General features: G+C 48.5%; 1 protein-coding gene across 7 annotated transcripts; it reads right to left on the reverse strand.

The window, feature by feature from the left end:
* On the reverse strand, nt 1-26,982 carry LOC103063111 (PH and SEC7 domain-containing protein 4). Of its 7 annotated transcripts, none has more exons than XM_088152115.1 (16): nt 26,845-26,982; nt 21,679-22,862; nt 20,909-20,966; nt 19,441-19,879; nt 18,961-19,158; nt 18,322-18,402; nt 17,622-17,734; nt 11,253-11,311; nt 10,948-11,037; nt 9,347-9,390; nt 7,020-7,180; nt 6,617-6,687; nt 5,000-5,145; nt 1,783-1,927; nt 1,398-1,541; nt 2-799 (listed from the first exon to the last, which is right to left on the reverse strand). In XM_088152115.1, exons 2-16 carry the CDS (start codon nt 22,687-22,689, stop codon nt 551-553), a joined length of 3,009 nt encoding a protein of 1,002 aa, XP_088008241.1. In that variant the 5' UTR covers nt 22,690-22,862; nt 26,845-26,982; the 3' UTR covers nt 2-550. The 7 variants fall into 7 exon arrangements, with proteins under 7 accessions (XP_007430920.2, XP_088008241.1, XP_088008242.1 ...); XM_088152116.1 differs by lacking the exon at nt 26,845-26,982 and adding an exon at nt 26,177-26,680 and having other exon boundaries at nt 21,679-22,782; XM_088152114.1 differs by lacking the exon at nt 26,845-26,982 and adding an exon at nt 26,177-26,680.
* Between the last annotated feature and the right edge of the window lie 226 nt (nt 26,983-27,208).

The raw sequence follows: 27,208 nt of genomic DNA on the forward strand, positions 1-27,208 counted from the left end.
GGTCTTAAGGAGGTAGACAGCCCCCAACTTGGCAGCTTGCTCCAAAAGGTTTCGCCTTCTTTCCTCTGTGGACATCCAGAGGCTCCCCAAAGATGAGATGCGGGTGCGGCAAGGAAGGGAAGTGCCAGAATGCCCTCCCTTCCCATGGCACAGCCACTCCTCTAACAGATGGAGGGGTCAATGCACACTCCCCACAAAGGAGTCCCGAGTCCTCGTCCTTCTACTTGTTTTATTGCACACACACCCCAGTTGTCCCTGAGTAGCCGGAGAGGAGGCAGGGCAAGTCAAGTCCCAGCAGCAGAGCCGAGCAGCACTTCCCCGAAGGCATCGCCGGCACCGTGAACCCGGAAAGGGCCGCGGGGGCTGTAGAGCCAGAAGGGCTCCAAGCCAGAGTCCCGGGGCTTATTTTGCCGTGATGCAGACCTACGCGGGGCCCGCTGAGGCAGCTGCTAATCCCTCTGGCTTGGGCAAACAGCTTTCTGCCAGTTCCCCTCCTCCGTCCAAAGGACAACCCCAAACAGGCCGAGCTGCCGCAGGCCAGGAGAGGCGGTCACAGCAAGTGCTTGTTGCGCTTGGGGATGATTCTGCGGACTGTCCTGCGCTCAGAGATGTTCCGCTTCACCCTGGCCCCGCCAGCAGGAGGCCCATCCACGTTCAGGGAAGGGCTGGAGTGGGACTTCTGCAAGCTAGGGCAGCTCTCAGCCACTGCCGTCAGCTGGGCCTCCCACTGGTCGAGGTCGTCCGTGGTGCAGCTGAGCTTCACCTCCAGGAGCTTCACGTACATCTCATAGCGGCGCTTCTGCAGAGGGCGAGAGAGAAAGTGCTGCCTGTGGCGGAGTCGAGTATCAAAATCTGGTCCTATGATGGGAAGAGAAGAGGTGGTGACTGTCCTTCCCTGGAGAGGTTTGACCGGAGGTTGGATGGCATCGGTTGGGGAAAGCCCCCCTCGCCCGGGACCCACTCTAGCTTACGCTCTAGGATGCTATCATTGGCACAAACCTCCCCCTCCCCTTCCTCTTTCTTATCCCACAGATAGGGATGCCATGAACATCTCTGTGGCCTACAACTGGCACCTAAAATTCTGTACGCGTGGTTGCACGTGCACATCCTGACTTCTGAACAGAGAACTAGAGTTTGTGTGGGGGAAAAAGAGTGGCGCTTTGAGACAGCAGCCATTGGGATAGTAACGACAGCACCGAGAAAAATAGCCAGGGGACAACGAGTGCTGTACAGATTTGGATCTGCAAATGCTTGCCCAGGAAAAGGATACAGGCGACTCTGAACAGCAGGGGTTCCCATTCAAACTCAATGAACCGTTTCCTCCCGCTGCAGGATCACCTGGGGATCGCCCTTCCCCTCTGCCACCCCCACTCCCAAAACGAACCAACTTTGCTCACCTCATAGAGCAAGTACTCCTTCCGGAGCTGGTACTCCTCCAGGTCACGCCCACGCCCACGCTTCTCCGGCAGATTTCGCTGGAGCTCTAGCAGTTCATGGGACACCCTGTCCATGCAGGCTTCGTGGGCCAGGTGCTGGTCTTCCTGCAGTGACAGAAAAAGACTGCAGCCTCGCCTCCAGCTAGGCGCTCCAGTTCCCTCCCCCCTCTCTGGGCACCAGAGACCCACGGCTGCGCTGAACTGTGCAATCGGAGCCCCAAGGGCAGAGTGACGCTTCCTCAAGTGCCTGCCTTCGGTCCTGGCGTTTCTCAGGGACTTCACCAGAACAGCTGTGCAGAAGGACCTGCGGTTCAACTATTCCACCCCCTCCAGCACTGAAGCTTACCATGGAATTCTTGCAGGGTGCTGTTGGCAGAATGGGTCTTACAAATTTCTTTTGGGAGCCCACTGCCGCAGGGAAGGGTGGGGCAGAGAACATGGCTGCCACGAGGTTGATGCGGGAAATCCATGAACTCATTTCTTCAGAAGTTCTAGGAAAGGGAGAAAATTCAGGACCCTGGGCAGTGTGCCTAACTTTACTGAATTAGCCCAGCCTTTTGGATTTGCATAATAAACCCAGCCATAAATGGGTTTGGTTCTTATGGTAAACGACCACTCCAAAATGTTTAAATGTTTAATGTTTAAAACCAGCCCAAATCAACATTTTGTATGAATACATCTGCTAGATCTTTACCTGTTCTGTGTTGTGTGAACACAGCTTAATAATCAGGATCAATACAGTCCTGATTAATTTGCACGGGCTGTACCCTGGCATCTCTCTTGTTCAAGGGAATCCCACTTGCTGCGGGGCTGGCATTTCCTGCCTGCATCTTACACCCTGCCACTATGTGTTGGGCTGTCTCTGTGGCCTCTCTGCACAGTCTGCACCTCGGGTCCTGTCTAGTGTGGTAGACCCCTGCTTCTATGGATCTGGTGCTTAGTGCCTGTTCTTGTGCTGCTATGATCAGTGCCTCAGTGCTGTCTTTTAGTCCGGCCCTTTCCAGCCACTGATAGGATTTCCCAACGTCAGCCACCTCAGCTATCTGTCGATGGTACATCCCATGCAGGGGCTTGTCTTGCCACGGCACTTCCTTTGCTTGAATTTCCTTGTCTGCTGCTGCCTCAGGCATTCCCTCAGCAGCTCATCTTACTGATGTACTCCTGGATGCTCTGGGTTTCGTCCAGGACAGTGGCTGTGACACTCACCAGACACCCCCCCCCCTTTCTGGCTGGTGTAGAGTCTCTACATTGTGAGGAGCTTCCAGGTCTTCACATCGGCAGCCTCCGTGTCTTCCTTTGGCCAGCTCACTATACCGGCAGGGTATCTGATTACTGGCAGGGCGTATGTGTTGATGGCATGGATCTGGTCCTTCCCATTGAGCTGGCTCTTCAGGACCTGTCTTATCCTTTGTTGGTACAGTACTTGGAAGTTGCTGTCTTCCTTGCCTCCTCCTCATCGTTCCCATGTGACTGTGGGACACCAAGGTATTTAGCTGGTCTCTATGTCTGCTATGTGGCCCACTGGTAGTTCCACTCCATCGGTCTTAACTACCTTCCCGTCTCTTTACTATCATCCTGCCACACTTCTCCAGTCCGAATGACATCCCAATGTCCTCACTGTAGATCCGTGTCAGGCGGATCAGTGAGTCGATGTCTCATTCACTCTTGGCATACAGCTTGATGTCATCCACGTAGAGGAGGTGGCTGATGGTGACTCCACTCTTGAACTTGTACCCGTATCCAGTCCTTGTGATTATCTGGCTGAGGGGGTTTAAGCCTATGCAGAACAGCAGTGGGGACAGTGTATCACCTTGGTATATGCCGCACTTGATGGCCACTTGTGCGAGCTGTCTTGAGTTCACTTTCCATGTTGTCTTCCACAGTCCCACTGAGTCCTTGAGGAAGGTCCTTAGTGTCCTGTTGACTTTGTATAGTGCCAGGCATCCACAGATCCATGTGTGTGGCACTGAGTCATAGGCTTTCCTGTAGTCAATCCAGGCTGTGCTCAGATTGGTCTGCCTAGACCTTGAGTCTTGGGTGACTGCCCTATCTATGAGTAACTGGTGTTTTGAGCCTCTGGTGTTGTTCCCAATCCCTTCTAAGCTATGCGCATGTACTGGCCCAGATGGTCTTGTAGCTTGGGGGCTATGATGCCTGATAGGACTTTCCATGTTGTGGGGAGGCAGGTTATTGGCCAGTAGTTGGATGGTGAGGGTCTTTCATGATCAGCACTGTCCTTCCTTGTGTTAGCCAGTCTGGGTGGGAGCCTGCTGCTAGCAGCTGGCTCATCTGTGCTGCTAGGCGTTCATACACTGCTGTTAGTTTCTTTAGCCAGTAGGTGTGGATCATGTCCGGGCCAGGCGCTGTCCAGCTCTTCACGTTCTTGGCCCACTGTTGGATGTCTGCTATTGTGATGGTGACTGGTTCCTGTTCTGGGAGACTGCTGTGGTCTGCTTTCAGGTCCTACAGCCACTATGCACTGATGTTATTTTCTCCCATATGTTCTCCCTATATACTGTATATATAATATGCTGTACATATTCTTGTATGTATAATATGCTGTATGCATGTATGTACGTGTATGTATGTAGATGTGTGTGTGTGTGTGTATAAGTAAATAAATAAATAAATAAATAAATAAATAATTGCCCTCTCACCCCTATGGGTGGTACGTGTCTTCCTCAATCTCGGGTCCTCTACCAGAGGCCTGGGAGTTTGAGGGTTCTGCGCAGGATCTTGGTTGTTCCTAGTACTGCACTCTTCTGCACAGAGAGCTCTGAGGTTGCTCCAGGGATCTGTTGGAGCCCCTCGCCCAGCTTAGGAGTCACGGCCCCAAGGGCCCCTACCACCACTGGGACCACTCTGGCCTTTACTTTCCACATCCTCTCTATTTCCTCCTTCAGGCCCTGGTACTTCTCCAGCTTCTCATGCTTCCTGATGTTGCTGTCACTTGGCACTGCTACATCTATCACTACCGCTGTCTTCTGGTCTTTGTCTACTATCTGTCGACCATCGACAGATAGATAGATAGATAGATAGATAGATAGATAGATAGATAGATAGATAGATAGATAGATAGATATAAAAATACATACATACATACATACACACACACACACACACACATATACATACACACACAGATATATATATATGTATGTATATATATGTATATATGTGTGTGTGTATATATATATATGTATATGTGTGTGTGTATATATATGTATATGTATATGTGTGTGTGTATATATATGTATATGTATGTAGACAGATAGACAGATGATAGACAGATAGATATAAAATATATTCTGTAGGCTCCTCTGGGAGGAAGAGTGGTATAAATACTTTAAAATTTGGTGGCTGGTGGAAAACCCAAGAGACGTCCCCAGGGCTGCACTAAGGAGTCCTGGAAGAAGACAGAAGTCTGGAAAAGGGCTGCCATTTCTTTTTTATATACATGTATATATATATGTATATATATATGTATATTCCGCTACTCTTCTGCACTAGACATTCTGACTCATGGCAAGGCTAGAGCTTCATTAAGGCTTGCAGGAACTCACGGGGCTTGGAAGAGGAAGATGTGCCAGTCCGCAGTCTGGAGCCGGAAGACATGTGGCCGTTTGGTATATTTGCTGGCTTTCTCTGCCAGGGCATGATGTACCCCAATGAGTTCCTCTGAGTCTGAGACCTCCAAATGGTGTTCATCCTGTACGATAGCAAAAAACAAAACAACCCAGGATAGGTCCAGTCCTGTGAAGAGCAAGTGTATTAAAGCTGCAAGAGGAGATGTGTGTGGGGGAGGGGATTACATGCACCACTGAACAAGCACCAAGCACCCTTGAGACCACCCACTTGCACTCTTGCCATTTCCCTCCAATCTACATCTATTGACATTAGTCCTGCCCTTTTCCTTCTCTATAACAGTCTTTTAGATTATTTTGATACTTCCATCATGCCTCCCCTTCATTTTCTGTTCTAAACATATCCACTGCTTTCAACCATTCCTCACAGAACTTGGTTTTCTGCCTCTTCATCTTCTTGGAAACACTCATCTGTCACTATCCTTCTTAAAAAGCAGAATAAAGTAAAAAGATAAAATCTCCTTCAAGTTCAGCTTGACTCCATACAGTCAACTCCATACAGTCAAGATAAAGCCTGTCTTTATTGTCTTCAGGGTGTCTTTTCCCCACTTTTCTAGCCTACAGCCCTCTATTTTCTGGGGATCTCTTATTCATGCACTAATCAGCCTGACCCTCCTTAGCTTTCTGTGATCAGCAAGGTGGACTATTTACTGTCTCTTAGCTGTGCAACACAAAATAAAGCACACAAATAAAAATACTATTATTTTGCTAATTTGTATTCCACTAAGACATCTAAATCTATTTGCAGGGCATACAGAAGATTAACCTGGCTCAGTTCAGACTAGAACCAACTTTTTCCCCTCCAGAAGAGCATCACAGACCACTAGTTCATTTCATCATTTGGTATCCATCCTGTTTTACAAGAACTCTCAAAAGGTATATACAGAGGCTTTAAATAACATCCACTATCTATACCCAGGAACTTGGGGAATGATTTGTTCCTGAAGCCATGTATTTCCAATCAGTTCTTAACTACTCTGAGCTACAAGTCCCTCTTTTCATCGTTTGTTTCATTGTTACAAGGTGGAACACGGTCTCTTGCAGGAGAAGACAGTCCTCCCTTCTCTTCATTTCTAATCAACACTTCACCCATCCCTAAGTAGTGGACCTACTCTTTTTCCTTCTGTTTCCCTCCAGTTTCCACTGTTTATTCTTATATAGCCATAGAAGCGTTGCTGTTTGTGACATCTCTCTCCAGCCTCAGCTTACCCTAAGCTAGGGTTTGTAAGCCACTCTGATGCTTTCCTTGCATGCCGGGGAAGCTCTTCTGCCACCTCCTGTACACGGCTCTTTTCAGACTTCCGCATACTCATCAGGTGAAGAGCAGGGCCACGCACAGCACAGGTTTCGTAAGCCTCAGCAAAGCGAGGATGCACTGGCCTGAGATGGCCCTTAGCAGCCACAAATTAAGGGAACTCCCCACGGGCTGCCTGTGAACCTCTCCTGAGCACACCTATCTGTGGCCTGATGTGGGACAACCCTTGGCCAGAATGCACTTCCCGATGATTGAGGGCCTGCCTGGGTGGTCCCTGTTACCTTGAGGAAGTACAGCACTGTCCCCTTCAGCACAGCATGGAAGGTCTTCCAGCCTCGCTTGCCCCAGGGAGCTGCAGAGGAGGGAAGGAAGAGTGGTCAGCGGCTTTCCTCTCACTGGTTGCTGTCCCCCCTTCCTTCAGGTTCCAGTCCACAGGGCTTGGCTATCTGATCTTGACCTTAGTGCCGCTGAAGGAAACTTTCCCTTGGCACTAAGCAGTCCGACTGGTGAGCCACTGGGGCTTCCCCTGGGGTGGGTGGGGAAGAGAGCAGAAAAGGGTGGGGAAGAGCTGGGAAAAGGTTCAAAAGCCCCCAGCTGCGCTCCCACTGAAGACTCTGCAGGCCTCTCTCTCGCCCGTGCGAGAGGATCGAGAGCTGCTTGTCCAGGCCACAACTCAGCACTCACTCTTCTTGCCATCAGCCTCAGCGTGCACCTTACGAGCAAGGAGGCCCTGCTGGTATACTTTTGCCCCGGGGTCATGCCACACAGTCAGAAAAGGGTTGCTTTTCCTTTGGGTGTTGGTGGGGCTCAGGGGTGTCTTTACACCAAGTGTCTCTTCCTCATCCCTGTAGGGAAGAGACAAACATTTTGCACAGGCCTGTACAGAGAGAAAAAAATAGAGGAGAAGAAAAACTCTCTCAAGGAAAGCTTGATTGGTAACCCCATGGAAGTAGTTTGCTACTGCCTTATTCTGGGTTCTTTTTCCAAACCCCAGACTAGCCTGCAGCCATGATATTTTCTGGAGATCTCCCACCCAAATACTAGCTAGATCAGACCCTGCTTAGCTTTTAAGGATCAGTTAAAGTCAACTAGAGTGGGATTAGAAAACAAAAGAGGATAGCAAATTTTGAATCAGCCTTTCTGGTGGCTAAGATGTCTGACAACCAATCAGCAAATTTCAAGCAAGCAATTAAAGCATTTTCAGGTTGCCAGACAAAGAGCTAGCCAACCTGATCTTATGGAGGAGATCAGAACACCATCACTTAAAAGGCCCCCTAGGACATCCTTCCTAATTTTTCTTAATAGTAGCAAAAGAACAGGCTCCCTGAAGGGTACAGATTAAGGCAAACTCACATGGTAGGAGGCATGATGACTGCATTTTGTCAACTACCCTATAGACTCCCAAGCAGCAGTGGAGAACTCTCATCATATCTCAGGGTGGTTGAAGCTGGAACTTCAGCTGGAAGACCCACCCATGCTAGCATCTTGAACTGGCCCAGGAAACAGTCTGTTGGCATGATTCACCTACAGCCCTAGTGAGCCTGCACTTGAAACCTTCTAAACCAGTTTTTTTCAAACTTGGCAACTTTAAGATGTGTGGACTTCAACTCCCAGAATTCCCCAGCCAGCCCCTTCTCAACACAAGCTGCTGCTGTTAGTGACAATACAGGATGCTGCAGTCAGATCTGCTCCTGGCAGGATAGGGTACTGCTGCATTTCTACAGATAGTATGCAAAGCCACAGTAAGAGCCTCGTAAATCCCTCAAGTGGCAATCAGATCCTTCAGACCAAGTGCAACTTCTGTACACAATGCATTCCCAGTTTTTTAATTTATTAGCTCACCTACACTCCAATAATATGTTCAAGTAATGATGTCAGCAGCCTTGCGAACAATCTGAGTATCATTTGCATAATGATGACATCTCCAGGTGGCCTTCCCTAGAGAGACTGCCTGTAAAGGGCACTGAGGAAATATCTGGGCCATATTTTTTCAAGTGCCAAGAGCTGAAAGTTGATGAACCATGGAGTGCCAAGGGCCAAGACCCTATGGCCCTTTAGATGTGGGTGACCAGAGTACAAAAGGCTCTCTGCCACTGTGTTTAAAACCTTATCTGTCTGGGAACAAAACAGTATGATTTTGGCTGATATAATCACACCAAGTGTGAAAAGAAGAGGTTGGGAGAAAATCTGTGTTTATGCATTGAATGGAAGAAACTGCTACTGAGTCTTAACCTGCAAATGCCTTTCAAATTTCAGGAACCCTGAAAGTATGAAAGAAGACACCATTCACAATTTGAAAAATACGAGTTTTTCTGTCATCTAAGTGGAACTGCTCAAGTTCAGTATGAACCCCTGCCTACCAGGTCTTTGCAGCTCTCTTGTACCACCTCCTTGACCTCTTGTCTCTGGTACAAGCAGTATTTGAGCACCTGCAAATATGAAACAGCATCTCCTCCAGAAGAGATGGTAAAGACTCAAAGCATCAAAATCAGTTCATCAGCTGAGCTCACCAGCATCTCAGTGATTGCTGCAGACAGCTGGGCATTCCTACTGCCCTCTAGCAACACTAGACATTCTGGGGAATCCTGAAATCTTAAGCATCCTCTTCCCTGAGCATGTAATGAACTTGGGAAATATCACTGGGCCTCCTCCTTTCCTGTGGCAGCACAGCACAATCCTGATGTCAGTTTGAGACACAGTTTAGGCTTCCTGTAGGGGCAAACAAGCTCCTCTGCACCAGCTTTAGTTTCTGAAATGTTCTCTTCTCCTTGTCCTCCTTGACAACTGCCTTTTCATCTCTACAGGCTTAATATTTGAAATTTCTGAATCACGGACAAATGTTGTGGATTCATGGTAGCCCACCCACACAGCTCATGAAGGGGCAAAGCCCCCATCCCCTTTATAATGAAGAAGGGAGTCGCTCAAAGGACTGGCTTTCCTGCCCACCCTCTTTGACCTCAGTCTTCCCTTCTGCTTCCTCAAAGGCCCCGTTGTATCTTGCTGTTACTTACGTAGCCCATTCCAGTTTCTCGTGGCGGATGGAGTTATACAGTGCCTGGACAGACACAAAAACGCTGAGATGTTAAGATGTTTCTTCCCCACATCCAACCCCCATCCTTCAAGATAAGCTTCTCCCAGAACTGCAACTTCTGGGGTTCTGTTCTTAAAAGTATCACCAGCCCTTCCTCAGCCATTACCAGCTGTGGAGAAAAGCTAGGAGCTGCCCTCTTGCCAGAACAGGTGCGGGCACTGGACCTGGTCTGCAGCTGGAGCCAGCCCTCCAACTGATTTGGCAGGTGTTGTCAGGGGATGAATTTAGGGAAGTCTTACCCCTTCTCCTTCATCTAACTAGCTTCTTCATGCAGAACAAATTGGATCAGCACTCTCTGCATTGCCCTTCATGTATCACTTTTGTCCTCTGTTGGACAGTTGCAAGGGGAAGGAGGTGTGTGACTGTACCCAAACCAAAACTGTCCTCACAGGCCCATGAGGTTACACCACCAGCAGTCTCAAGGGTGAGGAGTGGTCAGGGCCTGGGACGGGGTGCCACAGAACAGAGAGTCTTGTGTGCACAGGAATTAATTTTCCAAAGTAAGGCTTTTAAACAGCAGCTGATGGAGAACCTTTGGGAGATTCCGCTATCATCTTTAAAAAAGACCTTTACTGTATCTGATTTCTTTCTTGTAAACTGCCTTGAAGGCCCACTGTCAAGCAAAGTTGGGATGTAGACATTCTAAACAAATAGGATTGAAACTGAGTGCCTGATTGAGGGGCGGGGGGAGGAGGGATAACTGTGGGAAAGGGCAGATTGAACAACCAATCAATTGGATCAGGCTGCTGGACTACCATCTAGCCAGCATCCTGCTTCCCATGGTGGCCACCAGGTGCTCCCACGGTAAGCCCAGAAAAAGGTCACAGCTTCTCCTACTGCAACCTTGTGGCACCACACTGCTGCCTCATAGGGAGCTTCCCAAACACACTCCCGTTATTTGGCTATGGTGTATGCAGAGTGCAGCCACAATAGTGGTCTTCTGATATTTTCCTGAGCACTGGTATGACACCTCCCAGCTGACGGCCACACTGTACCATTCCTTCCCTTAGGGAGAATATGGAATGGCCGCATTCAAGCTGGACGGCACAGGCCTGAGCCTTGGCATCAGATTCTCCTCTTTCTCTGTGTCAGTAAATACAATCTATAATACCAGCTCTGTAACCTCCGGGCAACAATAAGCTGAACTTGTGCCTGCCCTGTTCCACTACCGGTGTAGAATATTCCCCAGCAAAGGAACGCATCCAGGAAATTAGGACCAACCCCTCAATGTACGTCTTCTGATAATTTCAACCACGAGCACCTTCCCCCACCAAAAATACTGCTACTGAAGTCTCCAATGATGCAATTGTGGGAACTGGCTGATTGCTTCCAGGGAACGTGACCTGAACATTTTGATGAATACTGCCTACACTGGGTGGGTCAAAGTTCTGCACCCCAGTGTTGCTGAATTACAGCTCTAAGCCTCTCTTTTCATTGGCCATCTGGCTAGAAGTGAGGTTCGACATCTGTTGGGCTACAGGCTTCCTTTCCTTTGCCTGAGTAGAAGGGAGCTACACATACCTTTAGCAGCTCTTTGGAGAAGTCCTTGCCATCATTTAGGCCTGCAAGATTGGCAACAAAGTCCTGACAGCTCATGCTTCGGCCAATATTCTGATTCCAGAAGCATGTAGATGGGAGAGACAAAGAGAGCTGAAGATGCTGCACTGCCCATATTGTACCATCTAAACAAGAACCATCATGTGAACCCTGTTCTACAGGTACTACAGATCCTCCCCCACAAATATGGCCATCAGATAGAGCAGTTTTTCTCTACTCAAGTAAGTGAAGGTGAGCCAACACTCCTTCCTCTGAGAGAACCTCCTTACCTGCCCATGCAAGTCAGTATTGAGGAGCATCATGGCACAGGTGAGTGTATGGACAGCATCTGCAGAAGAAAAGGATGTTCAAGAGAGGTGTGAGAGATTCCCTAGGCTTCCCCCACAACCAATTTGAATTGCCAGCAAAATCTCTTCCTAGGGAATTTGACCCTTCAATAAAGCAAAGGGCCAGAGAAAATGAACTTAATCTGAATCTTAAGACTTGCCAGCAACGTTCAGATGTTGTGTTCTCTACTAGATGAAGCATGACACTCAGGGATGATCATTGGAAGCGCTGGCTTCCTTCTTCCCTCAGACAGACATTTTGTAGTATCCTTGAGCATTACATCTTGAGAAAGTGAGTCATGTAAACTAGGCAAGACAAGGCAAGAAAAGACCAGTGTCTACTGTTAACAGCTCATTTCCCTCCCATCATTTTTTCTGTCCTCCAGCTGGCACCCCCCCTCTGGGCACTGGGCAAGGCAACAGTGGATGGAGCTTCCTTTCACATCCAAGCACACCATCCTATAAACTGCACCAGTGCATTTTTTGCCTTGCTCCTGTTAAATGACAGGATGGGGAACAATAAGAGAGTTGTCCCAATGTCATTCCTGCATCACATATTCACTTTCCCCTAAATTCCTAATCCTTGCACTTCTTCAACTAAATCCTACCCTTGTTTAATATCAAATCCAGGACAAAGGAACTTATTCTGCTTTCCACCACTGTCTGATGAAAAATGTTACGACAATTCAGGAATTTCTTCCAATGACAGAACTTGCATCCCAACAGATACCAGAGTACCTGAAGTCCCCCATCACCACTATTTTATTCCTGCTATTTGCTTTTGGAAGGCGTCATAACTTCTCCATGATTGAATGGGAGATGGTAAACACCACGAATGTCATTGCCTTTATTGCTTTTCCATTTATTTTTAATCCAAATGCTCTCTTCAGCACTACCAAGTTTCTTCACGTTCATTCCTGAGTGGGACTGTAGATTGTTAATGTACAGTGTAACACATTCCTTTCTATTTCCTGTTCATTTTAAACATATTCTGCCCTATTGCTGTTATCTAATCATAGCATTTATCCCACTTGTCTCCATTATTCCTATAAAATCCTATTTTTATCACTAAAAATCATTAAAGTTTAGAGAATGGGAAATAAACGAGTTGAGCTTGAGCTCTTAGTTCAGAGCTTAATAAATATGAAGTCTTCACAACAAATATGATTTGATAGGTATAACAGAGATCTAGTGGGAGAGCTCTAAATGTAGCTGTAGGAGGAGAGAATGTGTCAATTCTAAAGAAACAGAAAATGTCTGAAAACTGAGTTGGCATGTTTTGTAAAGAACAAGTGCTATCAGAAAAATATTAGCAATGTTTATGACAAAGGGACTTGTTTGGTAGACCTTAAGTAGCGTGCGCTGATTTCAATAAAGTATTTGACAAGGTCTCTCATATCCTTGTGGATAAAATGAACAAGTGTGGCCCAGATGACACTGCAGTCCAGGGAATGTGCCACTAGTCGAACAACCAGCACTACAACGTTGTTCATAAATGGTTCTGCTTTGTCCTGGAGGGAAAGATCAAGTGGGGCTGCCCAGGGCTCTGTTGTCAGGCTTGTGCTATTCAAAAGCTATAGACACGATGTAGCAGATGAAAGGGATTTGATAAATTTAGAGACAATAACTTAGAGGACAAAATCACAATTCAAAATAACCCAGAAAGGTTTGAATGGTGGGCCAAATCCATCAATCCAAAGGATGTTTAATTGTGAAAAGTGTAAGTCTTGAATCTGAGTAGGAAAAAGTAAATGCCCAGGTCTACGTTCAGGGCGACCAGGCTTAGCGGCAATGCATTTGAGAAGGATCTAGGAATACTAACAGACCACCAAATGATTATAACCAAACATGCTTTGCAGCAGCATGGAGAATAATTGTTCAACTGTACTCTCATTGATGAGACTGTGCTTATTGTAGGTGGGCACTGCACTTTAAAAAGGAAGCAGAGAGCTGAAATGGGTTCAGAGGAGAACTATCAGGCTGACAGAGATCTGGAAACTAAGCCTTGTGGGGAACGATTAAAACAGACCTTTAATTTACAAAAGAGGAACACAGAATAGTAATCTGCAACTTGTTTTTTTCTTGAAACCAAGAGCATGGCAAGGAACAATAGACTGAAATTAAAAGAAAGGAGATTCAGGCTGAATGTGAGGAAGAATTTGTTTACTAGTAAGAGCTATTAAGCAGTGGAACAGTCTGTCTGGAACAGGAGTAGATTCAGAGATACTTGTCAGGCATGGATTGATGGATTTCCACACCAAGTAGATGCTTGAAGTACGTGACCTACAAGGCCCCTTCCAATTCATACGTTCTATGATTCTAGAGTGATCACACTCCCCATGCTTTATTATATGCCATCAAGTTGGTGTCAACTCTTAGCACCACACAGATGAGATTTTCTCCAAGAGAAACTTCCCTAATCTGGTCCTTCACATCTTCCAGCGGTGCACCTGTCATCATTGCAATCAAGTCCATCCACCCTGCTGCTGGTCATCCTCTTCTTCCCTTCCCTTCCACCTTTCCCAGCATTAGAGCCTTCTCCAGAGAGCTGGGTCTTTGCATAATATGTCCAAAATGGGATAATTTGAGCCTGGTCGTTTGTGCCTTAAGAGAGAACTCTGGATTGATTTATTTAATGACCCTTTCGTTGGTTTTCTTGGCTGTCCATGGTATTCTCAGGAATCTTCTCCAACACCAACATTCAAAAGCATCAACACTCTCTCTATCCTGCTTCTTCAAGTCCAACTTTGCTTCCATAGTGTCACAGGACATATGACAGTGTCACAGTGTCCATTGCTTGCCACTGATTCTGACCTTTCACCATGCTTTAGGCACATACATTTTACCAGTTGTTGAGAGATGCATCCCATCTTGAGCCAGCAGTCCATCATCCAGATAACAAACCACAGTCTCAGAAACCAAATACAGTATCGCCATATAACAGCTTTTGCATGGCTGGTAATTCACTGGCAGTAGTCTTTTTTTTCCCCAATCTTCTCCCATGGACAGGAAGGATGAATGAGTGTGTAATGTTAGGCCTTAAGTCTTGAGTTCTCCTTCTAGAAAGTCTGTGTATATGGCTGTAGCTGTTCTTTACAATACAAATTGTTTCCACATGCACTAACAGGAAGGGGTAATTGTCAGTGGAGCTGATAAGTCAAGGAGGTTGAGCGGCCACACCTCTAATCCTTGCTCCCAGACAGCACATTTCATGAACTAATGCATCCAGTTGGCATAATTTGTTTCAAAGTCATCATAGTAATGAGTCCTCAACTATCACACTATTTGCCTTCTTACAGGGCAGAGTTTTACCCTCTCTGCCCTCCAGGGTCAACTAACTTGCCCCCTTTTCTGCAGCATCTTTCTTTCTTTCCCTGAAGACTCAGATCTCATCTACTATGAAGTTCTGAAGTTTCTGGGTTTCACTCATTCTTCATTTCTCGTTTCTTACTATTACTTATACTTGTTGAGCTTCATCCTTTGTCTGACTGCCTTCCTTACAGAATATGCTTCCAGTCGGTTTCTGCTGCAGTGCCCCTTGGTTTTATTTACACGTATTGTAGCTGTCCACTCCAGCAGACTCTGGCCAGCTTACAAAATCCAGTACCAAGTTAAAACAATTAAACATGTACCAGTACAAGGAAGCTACTTGCTGCAATTCTTCAAGGATTACTATGAGCTTCCATTTGCTGCAAATATATGTATGGTTGTTGTTAGGCAGTAACAAAAGAGGTTACAAGTATTTCAGGTCACAAGTACAGACTGTTCATTTTCACTTTTGCTTCTTAAGACAGCCTTAGTGGAAAGGTTTATATTTCCTCTTGTTTCTTTCTGAGCCTTTCATCAGCAAGTGCAGTCCTTGAGCTTAGAGGGAAATGCTTTAGATTCCCCTTGAACGGCCCCACAAACTACAGTGCAGCGAGTTTTCCATTTGCTTGCTAAGTGAGCCGTCTCCCTGTAACGTGGTTCTTATGTTCCTCCTACAGCCTCTGCGCATGCAGCAAAAAACAGTCAACGAATAAGCAGAATCCAGCCCCCCCCCCCCCCGAAACAGCAGCTACTCAGGAGATCCTTCTCATCCCTTAGAACCCAGGACAAAATTCCTCACAACACATTATTTCTTGGTCATTCTCACTTCTTTCTTGCCTCTTCCCTCCGGCAAACCCCTGCTCATTCAGTAATTTATGTATAAAAAATGAAATCTGAGTTAAAAAGAAGATCCCTCAATTTCGGTGAGATACGGCCACGCACCAGGCTCTCCTTTTCAAGGGGGGAGCGGTCCTGGCAGGCTTTTTAGGGTTCCTGCAGCCTGAAGAATTCGCTGGAATCTTAGAAATCGTCCCACGCGATCTCTGGACAGCTTTTCACAGCCAGAGACTTTTGGGACCGACTGGCAAGGGATCAGCTGGGAGGCGGGGTTACCATCACGTTCCAGGCTGCAAGGAAGCCAAAAAAAACCCAGACCCTGGCACTGACCTTCTCATTTCTAAAATCTTTTTTTTTTTTTTACTTCTATAGGATTAAAGAGAGGCTTTCTTTAGTCACAGTGTATTTTTTCCTTTTGGGTACTATAGGTGCTTTGTGGAAAGATTTCGCTTTCTTTTTTTGATTAGGGTAAATAGTTTTGTATATTCAGTAAAAAAGGCAAACGCTTGGATTTTTTACTTAATTTTTAAGAAACAAAAGAAAAAAAATTTTTTTTCCTGGCAAATCTGTGCTTAGATTTGTGATATTAGAATGTGGATATGGGAACTGTGTGAACTATGCTTTGTTTTCTTCCTTACTTGGTGCTGATTGGAAAGGAATCTTAACTAAGATAAAGGGACTTTCTTCCTTTCACTATTTACTTTGGATAGAATGTAATTTGTATTTCTGACACTAGAAAGCACTATTGACCATGGCTATTAAGAGAGTAAACTGCAGAAATGATTGCTTCAAGATTATGTTTCTAAATTTTGCAGTCCCTGGAGGATAAATTTGATAATTTGAACAAGAAACTCAGTGCTAAATTAAATGAGGTTGCTATTGATGTGAGGCAAGTTGAACACAAGTTGGATATCTTGGAGAATAATATGGATAATAAAGATATGGCAAAAAAAAGAGAGATGGATATTTTACTTGACTTTAAAGAAAAGGAATCTTATTTTGGACTTACAGATACTTTGGATCAGCCTAACGATGATAGTGTTTTAGATTTACAAAAATAATGTTTTAAATCACTGAGAGACAAAGAGAACTTATTGAAGTGGTTCCTGAAAGAAGAAGACAAGGAGAAAATAATATTCAATTTGTGGGGCACTGTTTGCCAGGTTTAAAGAATGAACTCTTTCAAAGTAAACAGAATTTGGATCAGTCTAATGATGACACTATTTTGGATCTACAAAAAAAAAGGACTTAAACTACTGAAAGATAAAGAGGATTTATTGAAGTTGCTCCTGAAAGGAGGAGGAGAAAATAATAAAGACTCAATATGCGGTATTGTATTAGAGTAAAAGATATATGTATTCTATATTTGTATCTGCAACAAAGAAAGTCAGAAGTCACCTCTTCTTTCTTTTCATTTTCCTTTTCTGCACTTTTAGCCTTCTTTTTTTTCCTGAAATTTGTTGTTTCTTCTGTTTCCTTATATTTTATTCTTTATTGAAAATCAATAAAGTTAAAAAAAAAGATGATCCCTCTGGGAATTAGTATTAGCAACAATATACAGACATTTTCTTTTGGGGTGGGGATGGTTGAGTGTAATAAAGTTGAGTGTAAATGAGTTTTTGGACTACAAAAACAAATTTGAATCAACTCAGAGCAATGAAAAATAGGACTCCAAGGCAGGAGAAACAAATGGGAAAAGGCATTTAAGAGGAGTCTGAGTTCCCAAAAGAGATAAAATTGTAAGCACAACAGTGAACAAGCTCCCCCCCCCCCAAGAGAAGACAGTAATGTGGTTAACCAAAATTCCAGGAGTTGGAAATCAGTTGCCAAGAAAGAGTATACGCAAGTAGCCTGAAACTGTAGAACTAAGGATGGTGAAAGAGGCCCACGAAATATACTTCTTTATATGCTCAAACAGATATGAAGAGAATCAGTCTACCAGCTGCTCAAGGGAAATGACAATGATATACTAACAGCTAAGTTACTCGATTCCTGTTTTGAACCGGAATTCTCAGATTCCGTCAGAAAATAACGATTCTACCTCGATCCCTCCTTTGAGGCCAGAATAAAAGCACGGTAAGTACAAGAGCGCTTGTTGCCCAAACCGAAGCTGATGCACCCGCAAGGTCTGGTCTGAGCGGAAGGTGTCTTGCTTGAGTGTCTCACCTGGACTGAGAGAGGCCTCTGGATTGCAGCAGTGGTAGCGCTGAGAGAAATGCAGCAGGATCCGCTCCCGCTCTTGGGTCTCCCCAGTGAGCACCAATGACTTCAGGAATGACCTGCCAACAGGATGTGAAACACAAAAGGTATGGAAGGTGCCTTCGTCTCCCCAGGACCTGGTTAACAGCAGCAGACCTCGCATGCTTCTACTTCCGCCCATTTTGCATCTGGACAATATAAGGAGACTGAAGCCAGCTGAAATTGTGAGGCTGGGAGGATGTGCTTTTATCTTCACAATGGAACTTCTCAGCAAGATACCTTTAACGCACGGAGGCTGAGGAGACTTCAGACGCAGCCACAGCTGCTCAAAGGTTCCAGGGATCTTTCTTGAATTCAGGTTCTCTCCCACAGCTCAAGGAAGGTCTCCAAATCCAGCAGGCCTTGACTGGTAGCAGGGATGCGGGAAGAGGCCGCTCTATCTTTTCTTCCCACAACATTTCATTCCCCTCTTGCCACCCTTCACCTTGTTACTCCCCCACATAGTCCAGCCACATCCTAGCTGAGCCCTTGGCTTCCTGGACCTGGGGGAGGGAAGGGCACGCTCCCTAATCAGGAAGAGCAGGAAATACCCACTTGGCCAGAAAGTATAAAGTTTCACTTCCCCTTTTGAAAATGGAAAGCCAGTCTGTGGCAAGGAGTACGTTACCTCAGGGCTTGGTCCAGAGTTTGTGCAGAGAAATGGAAGAAGGAAAGGTAAGCTTCGGCTACCCTCTGGCTGAAGGCATTGCTGTGGACAAACACACAGGGACAGCTCAGAAAACCCCACGCACCCCCAGGCCGCTAAGAGAGCCTCTCACCCTCCCAGGGTTCCTCACGCCTGCCTTGCTTCTCAAGCCCCCCAGTCCGATGACACCGGACCATGAGAGATCCATCAAGGACTGTGCAAAAGTCAAAGCAAAAAGAGAAAAAAGACCACCACCACATTTCAGCCCTTTTGGCCCTTGCTCTTACTGCCCCTCCTTCTAATATTTCCCCCAGCTGTACTCCTGCTGGAAAAAGCTTCGGTCCTTTACATTTCTTCTGGGGCTGAAAGATTCAGCGGCTTGGGCTGCCAGAGGATGGCAGTTTCTACTCTGGAACCTGCGCAAAGCACCTGCGTTCTCAACTCTTAGTCAGCAGAGGGCACTGTTTCCTAGAACACTGGTCTAGAAATGCATCAGCACGAAGAAATGAGTGTATGTGTGTGTGCGGGCGCGTCCAAACTATGCAAGTAATAAAAGTGACAAGCGTTCAAGTCCCCAAACAGCAGGAGCTGTTTAACTGCAGACTTTCAAGGCCATCTTACTTCTTCTGGAGAAAAGCAGCCACCTGGGATTTCCCGAAGCCGTCCAGATGGTAGAGGCGAGCTGCCAGCCTGTGCGCTGCAGCCTGGTCTCCAGAGGTGCCGTTTGCAAAGAGCAAGGTGCCATTTGGTTCTGCTATGCCCGTGGCGGGCAGACTCTCCCCTGTGCTGCCAAACTCCCCTCCGAGTTCTTCAGGGCAGCTGCAGAGGATGGAGATTCAGAGACAGGGGCAAGGTGTGTAAAAGGTCAGGAGCAGGCACAGCCGCGGCTCAAGAGAATAAATGCTGACACGCAGCCACCATGAGGCAGGAAGGCAACTGGACAAAGCCTCAGTCACTTCAGAGAAGCCTCCAAATACCTGCTGGGTTGCACTGGCTCCCTTGGCCCAAGCCCACCTTCCCACCGCAGCAGGAGGATGTTCCAGGTGGCGAGCAGACAGAGAAGGCCAACAGATCAGCAGATATCACTCAAACCATACTTACTCTAACACCGGCTCTTCCTCTTTGTCTTTCGACCCCCCATCACTTTGCATAGCTGGTGACTCCACCATCTTGAGCCTCTCCGCTGAGCTCGCCAACTTCCGCTCCATACCACAAAGTGGGTAGGAGTGCAAATCTGCTCTGGGGACATCCTTCCGTAGAGAGGAAGTTCTCTGAGGCTCCTCTAGCCATGTGCAGGAAGATGAGAGGTGGCCATGGGATGGGGTTTGTGGCCCAAATTTCTCCTGCTGCAGACTCTGCTCTGCAGTAGGCCCTGAGAGGACCTGGAAGCCGGAGGGGATGCAGCTGCTCTTTCCTGGAGATGGAGGCTTGTGAGGGGAGCAGATCTCCGTAGGCTCTTGCAGCAAAGCAGACATCAAAGAAGTACTGGAGGCAGAAAACAGCAGGCCTTCTGCTGGCAAATAGACAGGGAGGTCTGCGTCTGGACCAGAGGGACACGTCAGTTACCAGGCAGTTTCCTTTCCACACCTTGCTTTGGTCCTTCAAGAAGCTGGCCTGTCTTACCCTCCAAGAAGCATGTGAGCCATCAGGATCTAGCTAGAGACTCAACAGAGAAGCTGCTCTACACCTATTCCTATATTGGAAATCAACAAACTGAAACTTGGGAACAGCCCCTTCCTCTCCTATCTATTTATCTATTTATCTATCAGGTTTAAGTAAAAAAAAAAAAAAAGTATGACGCAGCAAGGAAAGGGCCCTACAATCCTATTGTGGGGAAGAGACCCTATCAAAGCATCAGGTTCTCAGAATTAGATAAATTTTTGCTTTGGCTAATTCCTAATCTTGAAATGACAAGATCTAACTCCAACTCCTATACAGGTAGTCCTCAACTTACAACCATTCATTTAAAGACTGTTCAAAGTTATGACAGTGCTGAAAAAAGTGACTTACAACAGATCCTCAAACTTACGACCATCACAGCATCCCCATGGTCACACGATTGAAATCCAGGCACTCGGCAACCAGCATATATTTATAACAGTTGCAGCGTCCCGGGGTCACGTGATCCCCATTTGCAACCTTCCTAGTGGGCTTCCAACAAGCAAAGTCAATGGGGAACCATATTCACTTAACGACCACATGATTTACTTAATGACTGCAGTGATTCGCTTTAACAACCATGGCAAAAAAGGTTGTAAAATCAGGCGCAACTCACTTAATGACCACAATCACTTAGTAATGGAAGTTCCAGTCCCAATTGTGGTTGTAAGTCGAGGACTACCTGTACAAAGATGATTTCCTATAATACTTCAAATTTTCCGATAGCCCTGAACAATCCACGTCCATGAAAACAACTATGTTGTACTCAGCAGTAGAAGTAAGCAAACCATGAAGCCTGTACATAGCCAGGAGCCACTGCCTCCGCCTGTTTTCTTGTGCAGCTTAGAAAGCTTTGATATGGGAACAGAGCATTGTCTGATGCTCTTAGAACGATCAGTGCAGGACTCACCTGGAGCAATGCTTTCCAGAATATCTCCTTGGAGGGGATCCAGAAAACAGCCCTGAGCCTGGAAGATAAATCTTGGTAGTCATGAAAAGCTGAGGCAGCTAACAACATGAAAAGCTGCTCTGATCCCCATGTGCCCTGCCTCCCTATACATTTCCATCAGGAGTGGATATTCAAGCATTTCCCAAGAACTGATGGAAGAACAATGGCTGCACATCAGCAACAGGACATAGAGACAAAATCAGCCCGGCATAGTGCAAATGAAGCCTCGCAGACTGTTCTGATGCCATTTGGTTGAAGGTAAGGACCTAGCTTTGTGAAAGATCTTATCTTATGCCATTTACCAGGTAACCGCTCAAGCAGTCGCCTCTAGTTTGCCTTCAGAAGCTGTCCTCCTGCTGTCTCCAGATCTCAAGGATTTCCAAGACATCAAACATCTAGTGGCCGATGTTAAGGCTAGCCCTAACAGCGGCCTACATCTGCCAGCAGCCAAAACAAGAGAGGGTTTTAGTTTGGGCAACAAGGGCTCTTGCAGGTCCAGTGCTGTTATCCTGGCCCTGAAGGAGGGGCTCAGCAGCTGGTGGAATGCATTCTTTTGTTGGAGGAGACTGAACCTAAATAGGAATTAAAACTCCAACTAAGTTCACGTAAAACCACAGCCAACGTGGTAGGAGATGGATGCTCGTGAGTCCTATTACCCAGAAGCAGCAGCAGCAGCAGCAGCAGCAGCAGCAGCAGCAGCAGCAGCAGCAGCAGCAGGACACCTCTCTTACCTTTGAATTCTCTGCCAAAGAGCACGTACTTTCAAGATCTCTTTCCGTAATCACCAAAGGAGACAAAGAACGATAGTGGGGCACATAGCTTGGAAAAGAGCAGGGGGATATGTCCTCGTTAGCACCTGGATCACACACAGGAAAAAAACTCCTGACCACAGGGCGTACTGCCACATTTGCCTGGTAAAACAAGTCGCCATCTTGGTCTCCAGAGTCCGTTTCACTCTTAAAACTTTCCTTGTAATTCTCAGTGGAAGTTTCCCTCTCTGGTTGTTCCCATGGGATTTGTCCTTCAAAAGTTCTGGTTATGTGAGGACTTTCCTGAAAGAGTGGGTTGTTGAAAAACAAGTACTCAACCTCCTCCTCCTCCTCCTCCTCCTCACTTTCTTCCTCCTCCTGTTTCTCTAAAGCTTCTTCTGGCTCCTCCTCACTATCGCTGTCCAAGAACAAAAGTTCATGGATGGCAGCCGAGTCCAGGGGCACGGCTGTCACCGGCATGTTTTCCGAATCCACAGTGGGGGACTTCAGGGGTTCTTTCTGTTTATCTATCTCCCCTTGAAGGTCTAGGACGCACTTCTGGGCTTGTAGGATACCAGCCCAAAAAACAGCTTGGGTGGCATTGCTACTGCGCTTATCTGGACTTTTCGGGTTTCTTATGGGCTCAAGAGGCTGCCCAAACGTCTCAGAGAAGTCCAAGCTTTCCAAAATGGGGTGACCCACTTCCGGGCGCAATGCTTCAAAATGATTCTGGGTTAACACTGGGAGAGACTTTTCGGAGGGCATTTCAGTGCTGCAGTGAACGCCCTCCAGCCTATCCTGTACAAGACGCAAAGAAGAAGGGGGAGTAATATTTTCAGCCTGGCAAGTTTCAGAAAACGCAAGCAAATCCCAAGTCCGTTTCAAGCGCTCTCCAGGGTCAGAACTCAATTCCTTTTTTCCGTCATCAGAGAGCATGACCGTCAAGTCTGGAGTACTGGAGGGTTCAGGGTACTCCATTCCAGCATTTATCATGAAAACTTCCAGAGAAGCAATTAGGGTTCTGGTCTGATTTTGAATGGGCTGAGAAATGTGGGTCTTCTAAAAGCAATCTCCATGGTTCTCTTGCTTGGCCGGCAAAAGAGAAAGCAGAAATTTATGTTCTTGATAACGCTCCCTCCAGAGGAATAGTTTCGTCTGATTACTTTCTATAATGAGAAGCAATACAGAAATATTTTAAATATGTAAATAATTAAACAGATCCATGGGAAAAAAAGCCAAAAGTCTGCTAAATCTCTCCTGCTGGAGAATCAGCCTCTAGATGCCAGGATAGACTCCTGCAGATGCCATCAAAGGAGTCGATAATGCACCTGCATTTCGCACATGAAGGTTTAGGATATTATCACAGCAGGTATAATACACATTTGTATATCTGAGTCCATAAACTCTAAGAAAAGGAAAAAGCAAGGAAACCATGAAGCGTGTTCTTTGAACTTTCTCTCTCCTTCGTGGCACTCTGGTCTGAGCTGGTGGGGCTAACAACAGATTCTTGTTCATCAAACGAGAATCAAAGCACTGAGGCTAAAATCATCTTTAAATGGGGGGGAGGGAGAACTCAGCGAGGCTATTGTGGCTACTTCCAGGACACACCACTGGCAAATGGCGGCTTAGTTACTGGGACACCCCACTGCTGACATCCAAGAGTGTTGGCTAAATGGCTAAACTAGGGGAAGCCAAGCAAGAAAAAACAGGTTAGATTGTTCAACTCAAACAAATCTTCCTTACATTCAAATTCAGCTGCTGCCTTTTTTTAAGCTACTGGAAAAAGCAGTAGAAAAGCAAAGTTATTAATCACCTTGCACCATAACAGACAAAGCAATGGAGATGGGAGATGCACAGATCTCTAGAAATATCAGAATACTTCTTAAACTTAAACTTATACTCAGCCACACTATTTATTTATAATGCATTTATTTATTTACTTACAATATCCGTTTATCACTGACTCCACAATATGGTGGTTTTGCCGAAGGAGCCTGCAAGATTTTCCCTAATTGTGGGACAAATTAAAAAATGGCTGGGGGAAAAAATTAGACATTTCTATCCAGCAGCATGTTCCTTCCCTGCTTCTCTCAATTGCTGCAAGACAAAGGGAGGGGACACCACCCCCGCCGGCCGACGCCAGTTATTACAAGAGCGCAGCTCATCTGCGCTCTGGTTTGGGCTCAGGACAGGAGCGGGGTGGGGGGGCTGCTGAAAACTACTTTTCCTCTGTTCTCAGGCAGAGACTGCCTAGCAGGGAAAGGATATCCCACGACGAGGCGCTGAATTTGGTTGGAATCTGCAGGAGCTGATTATTCCTCACCAAACAGTGCTTACAACAGGGGACAGAAAGCAACCTCCAGCCCGTCAGCCTGACCTACCAGGCATGTGGGTCTGAGGAAAAAGCCGTTCCTTATCACTGCTAAACTGCTTCCTTGGCAATTTAGCCAGCACACCTCTTCTCCCAACAAGGACAGGAACTCCCCAGCCGTTGCCAATTTGTCACCTACACCTCCCCCACGTTGGAGTCCCCTGAGATCATCCAACCCTGCAAAACAGGGAGGGGGCTGACTTTGGCCTCTGGGCAGGAGTTACTTCCCCGGCTCTTCCATCCATGTTCGGGATCAGCCAGGAGCCTGTGATCCAGGTGTGCTTTTCAATGGATCACCTTTTCCTGCTCACCGAGAGAAGCTAGCCTGGCTCAGAGCCAAGTTAGGGCTGTTTCAGTAGGAAATGGCACTCTGTTTTACAGCAGAGGATGACAGAGGCTGGGCCCAAAATGCTGTGGCAAAGTGTCCCTACTGCCCCAGGCTTCCCCCCCGGCATGGAATACCTCTCGCCATATTGAGCCTAAGTGTGGAGAAGGGAATGCTGAGGGCAATTATAAATTTTTATATATGTGTGTGTGTGTGTGTGTGTGCGTGTGTGTAAATAAATAAATAAAATAAATAATTTTTTCACTGCATGCTTCAGTGGTGAAATTGCTATAGGGCAAACAGGTTCAAAAGAAAGTCAACTGGTTCTGAGCCACCTGGGGCAGCAGGGAAATTAAGAGAAGGGTGAGGAGTGATAGAAACAGGAAATTGTTCGACCTTAGCTTGCATTCTAGTAATTCTAAACGGGCAGTCGTAACAGCTTATTTATTTTACCATTCTTACAGACCGCCACATTCCAGCAAACCTCCCAGAGGTTTTTAATCCTTCCCTTAAAACCACACAGCAGCAATGAAACAGCAGCAGCCTATGAATTAAGTGCCCTCTAATCCGGCTTCCTGAGGAGCAGCAGCGGCAGGTTTTAAGGGACAAGGAACTCCCAAAGGAAGGACATTGCCTTGCCCGCCCCCCCCCGCCAAAATCATGGCTTCAGAGAGCAGGAGGACCAGTTCGGCACCGAGCTGGAGCCCTTTCAAGGGCACCCCAGCCTGGCTCTCGCACCGGCAAGCCCAGCCCATGGGGCCCCTCTGCGCCTGTCTTCCTTGAAGAGGTCAGGCCACCTTGAGACCCAGGTCTGAGTCCACCTCGTCCACCCTCAGCCCCATTTGCCACGGGGGGGGGGGAGGTGTGGGTGAATACCCGTAGTCACCACAGCCTACTGGAGGAAAAGCAGGTTATAGGCGCAGTCACCAGATGCTCTTCATTTCAGAAGCTGCCCTTCTAGATGGATTTATTCTTCAAAAATTCACTTTTTTGGTCATTACACTTTTACTGTACACATGGTACCACTTAAGGCACAGCCTTCACGTTCATGTGAAAAATGTGAAAATTGAATGGTCTTTTTAAAATGAATGTACATATCCTGCTTGACTTTAAATGTTTTTATTAGAATGTGCTTCTTTGTAAGTTTTCCTTGGTTTTGCTCTTGAATTTTCCTTTGTAAAGCAAAGTTACAAACGTAAACAATGAACTTTTTTTCACCCTGATGAACCTTTCAGGTGTGTCCTTTATTTTTTTCCAAAAAAATAGGGTCACCCTAGTTGTAAGTCTAACGAAGAAAGAAATGAGGCCCCTATCCCCCCCCCGAGCGCTGCCCCCAGAGAGGAGCAGGAAGCCTCCTCGCTTTTGGGGGACAGGCCCACTTGGGGGTCCGTGGGGCGGCTGGACCCCCAGGCTGGTGCCGGGGAGCCCCGAAGGAAGGAAGCGGCGCCCCTCCTTTCCAAGCCAGGCCGAGCTCTGGGCGGGACCGGCCCGGCGGCGCTGCCCGGCCCCGCGGGATGCCCCCCCGGCAGGCCCGGCTCCAGGGGGCGGCTTTCCGCGGAGCGGCCCCCTCCGGCTCCGCGCCTGCCCGAGGGCCCCGCGGCCGGTCCGGCGGGGGCGCGGCTCTTCTCCCCGGCCCGGCAGCCAGGAGGGGTCGCCGGCGCCTGCGCCTCCGCGAGGGGAGAAGCGGGCGGCGCCCTTCCCCGGCGCGCTCTGCCTCGGGAAAGCCCCGCGGGCGGACCGACCCCCGCCACGCCGGCCCGGCCCGGCCCGGCACGCCCACTCACCTCCGCGGGCCCTGCGCCGCCGCCGCCGCCGCGACCCGGCCGGCAGCATTTCCGGCCTCCGCGCCGCCCGAGCGCAAGGCCCGCCTCGCCCGGGAAGGCGGCTCCGCGGCCGAGCGCTTCCCGGGCTGGGCGCGGGGCCCCCGGGGCCAGGCCGCGTGAACGCGCCCGGCTGCCCGGGACGCCGGGCTGGGCGGGACCCCGCCGGGGCTGCCCCAGCAGGACCGGCCCCCCGGCGCGGCGGCGGGGCAGGCCCGCCATTTTGGGCCGGCGGGATTCCGCTCCTCCCGTTTCTTCCGGAAGGCGGCGAGCCCTCCTCGGCCCTCCGCCCGAAGCGGGGCTCCCGGCCAGCTCCCGGCGCCGCGGCCGCGGCGGGACCCCCGCGCGGGGGGCGCTGCAGGAGCGCCGGGGCGGCGCGCGGGCGGGACCGGCCGGTGCAGGTGCGACTTCCGGCCAGTGGCGCCCGCCGCGGGCCGCTCTCGCCGGGGAGAGGCGGTCCTTGGCTCCGGGCCGCTCCGCGCAGGCGGCGCCGGGGGCCCCTCAGGGCGCGCGGGACGGACCATCCCTCGCCTCTGCGGGGCCGGGGGCGCCTCGCCCCGCCCCGCCGCCGAAGGGCCCGGGGCTGCCCGCCGCCCCCTCGCGCCGGCCCTGCCCGCCGCCCTCGGACTCACCCCGCCGCCTTCCGTCCGTCCTCCTCTCGCCGAGGCCGGCGGCGATCCCCGCGCAGGGGCCGGCAGCGGCTGCGGACCGCCGGCTTTCGCGCGCGGCTCTGCAGGACAGCCCGGCTCGGGGCCGCGGCTCCGGACGCCACTTCCCTCCGCGGAGGGGCAGAGGCGGCTCCCGCCTTGCAAAACGCCGAGCGAAGCGGCAGCGCCCGCCGCCCCTCGCACGTGCTGGCGTGTTGCCGTCTGAACCGGAACTTGCAGCCCGCGGGGAGCTGCCCGGGCCGCGGCACCGAGGGGAGCGGGGGGCCCGAGCGCGGCGGGCGAGGGCCGGGTCCCCGTCCACGATACCGGGGAAAACTGGGGCAGCGCG

This window comes from Python bivittatus, unplaced genomic scaffold, assembly GCF_059951505.1.
Source record: "Python bivittatus isolate LINGU-HERP-01145 unplaced genomic scaffold, Pbiv_v1 ctg000680_np1212, whole genome shotgun sequence".
In the NCBI taxonomy this organism is placed as follows: Eukaryota; Metazoa; Chordata; class Lepidosauria; order Squamata; family Pythonidae; genus Python; species Python bivittatus.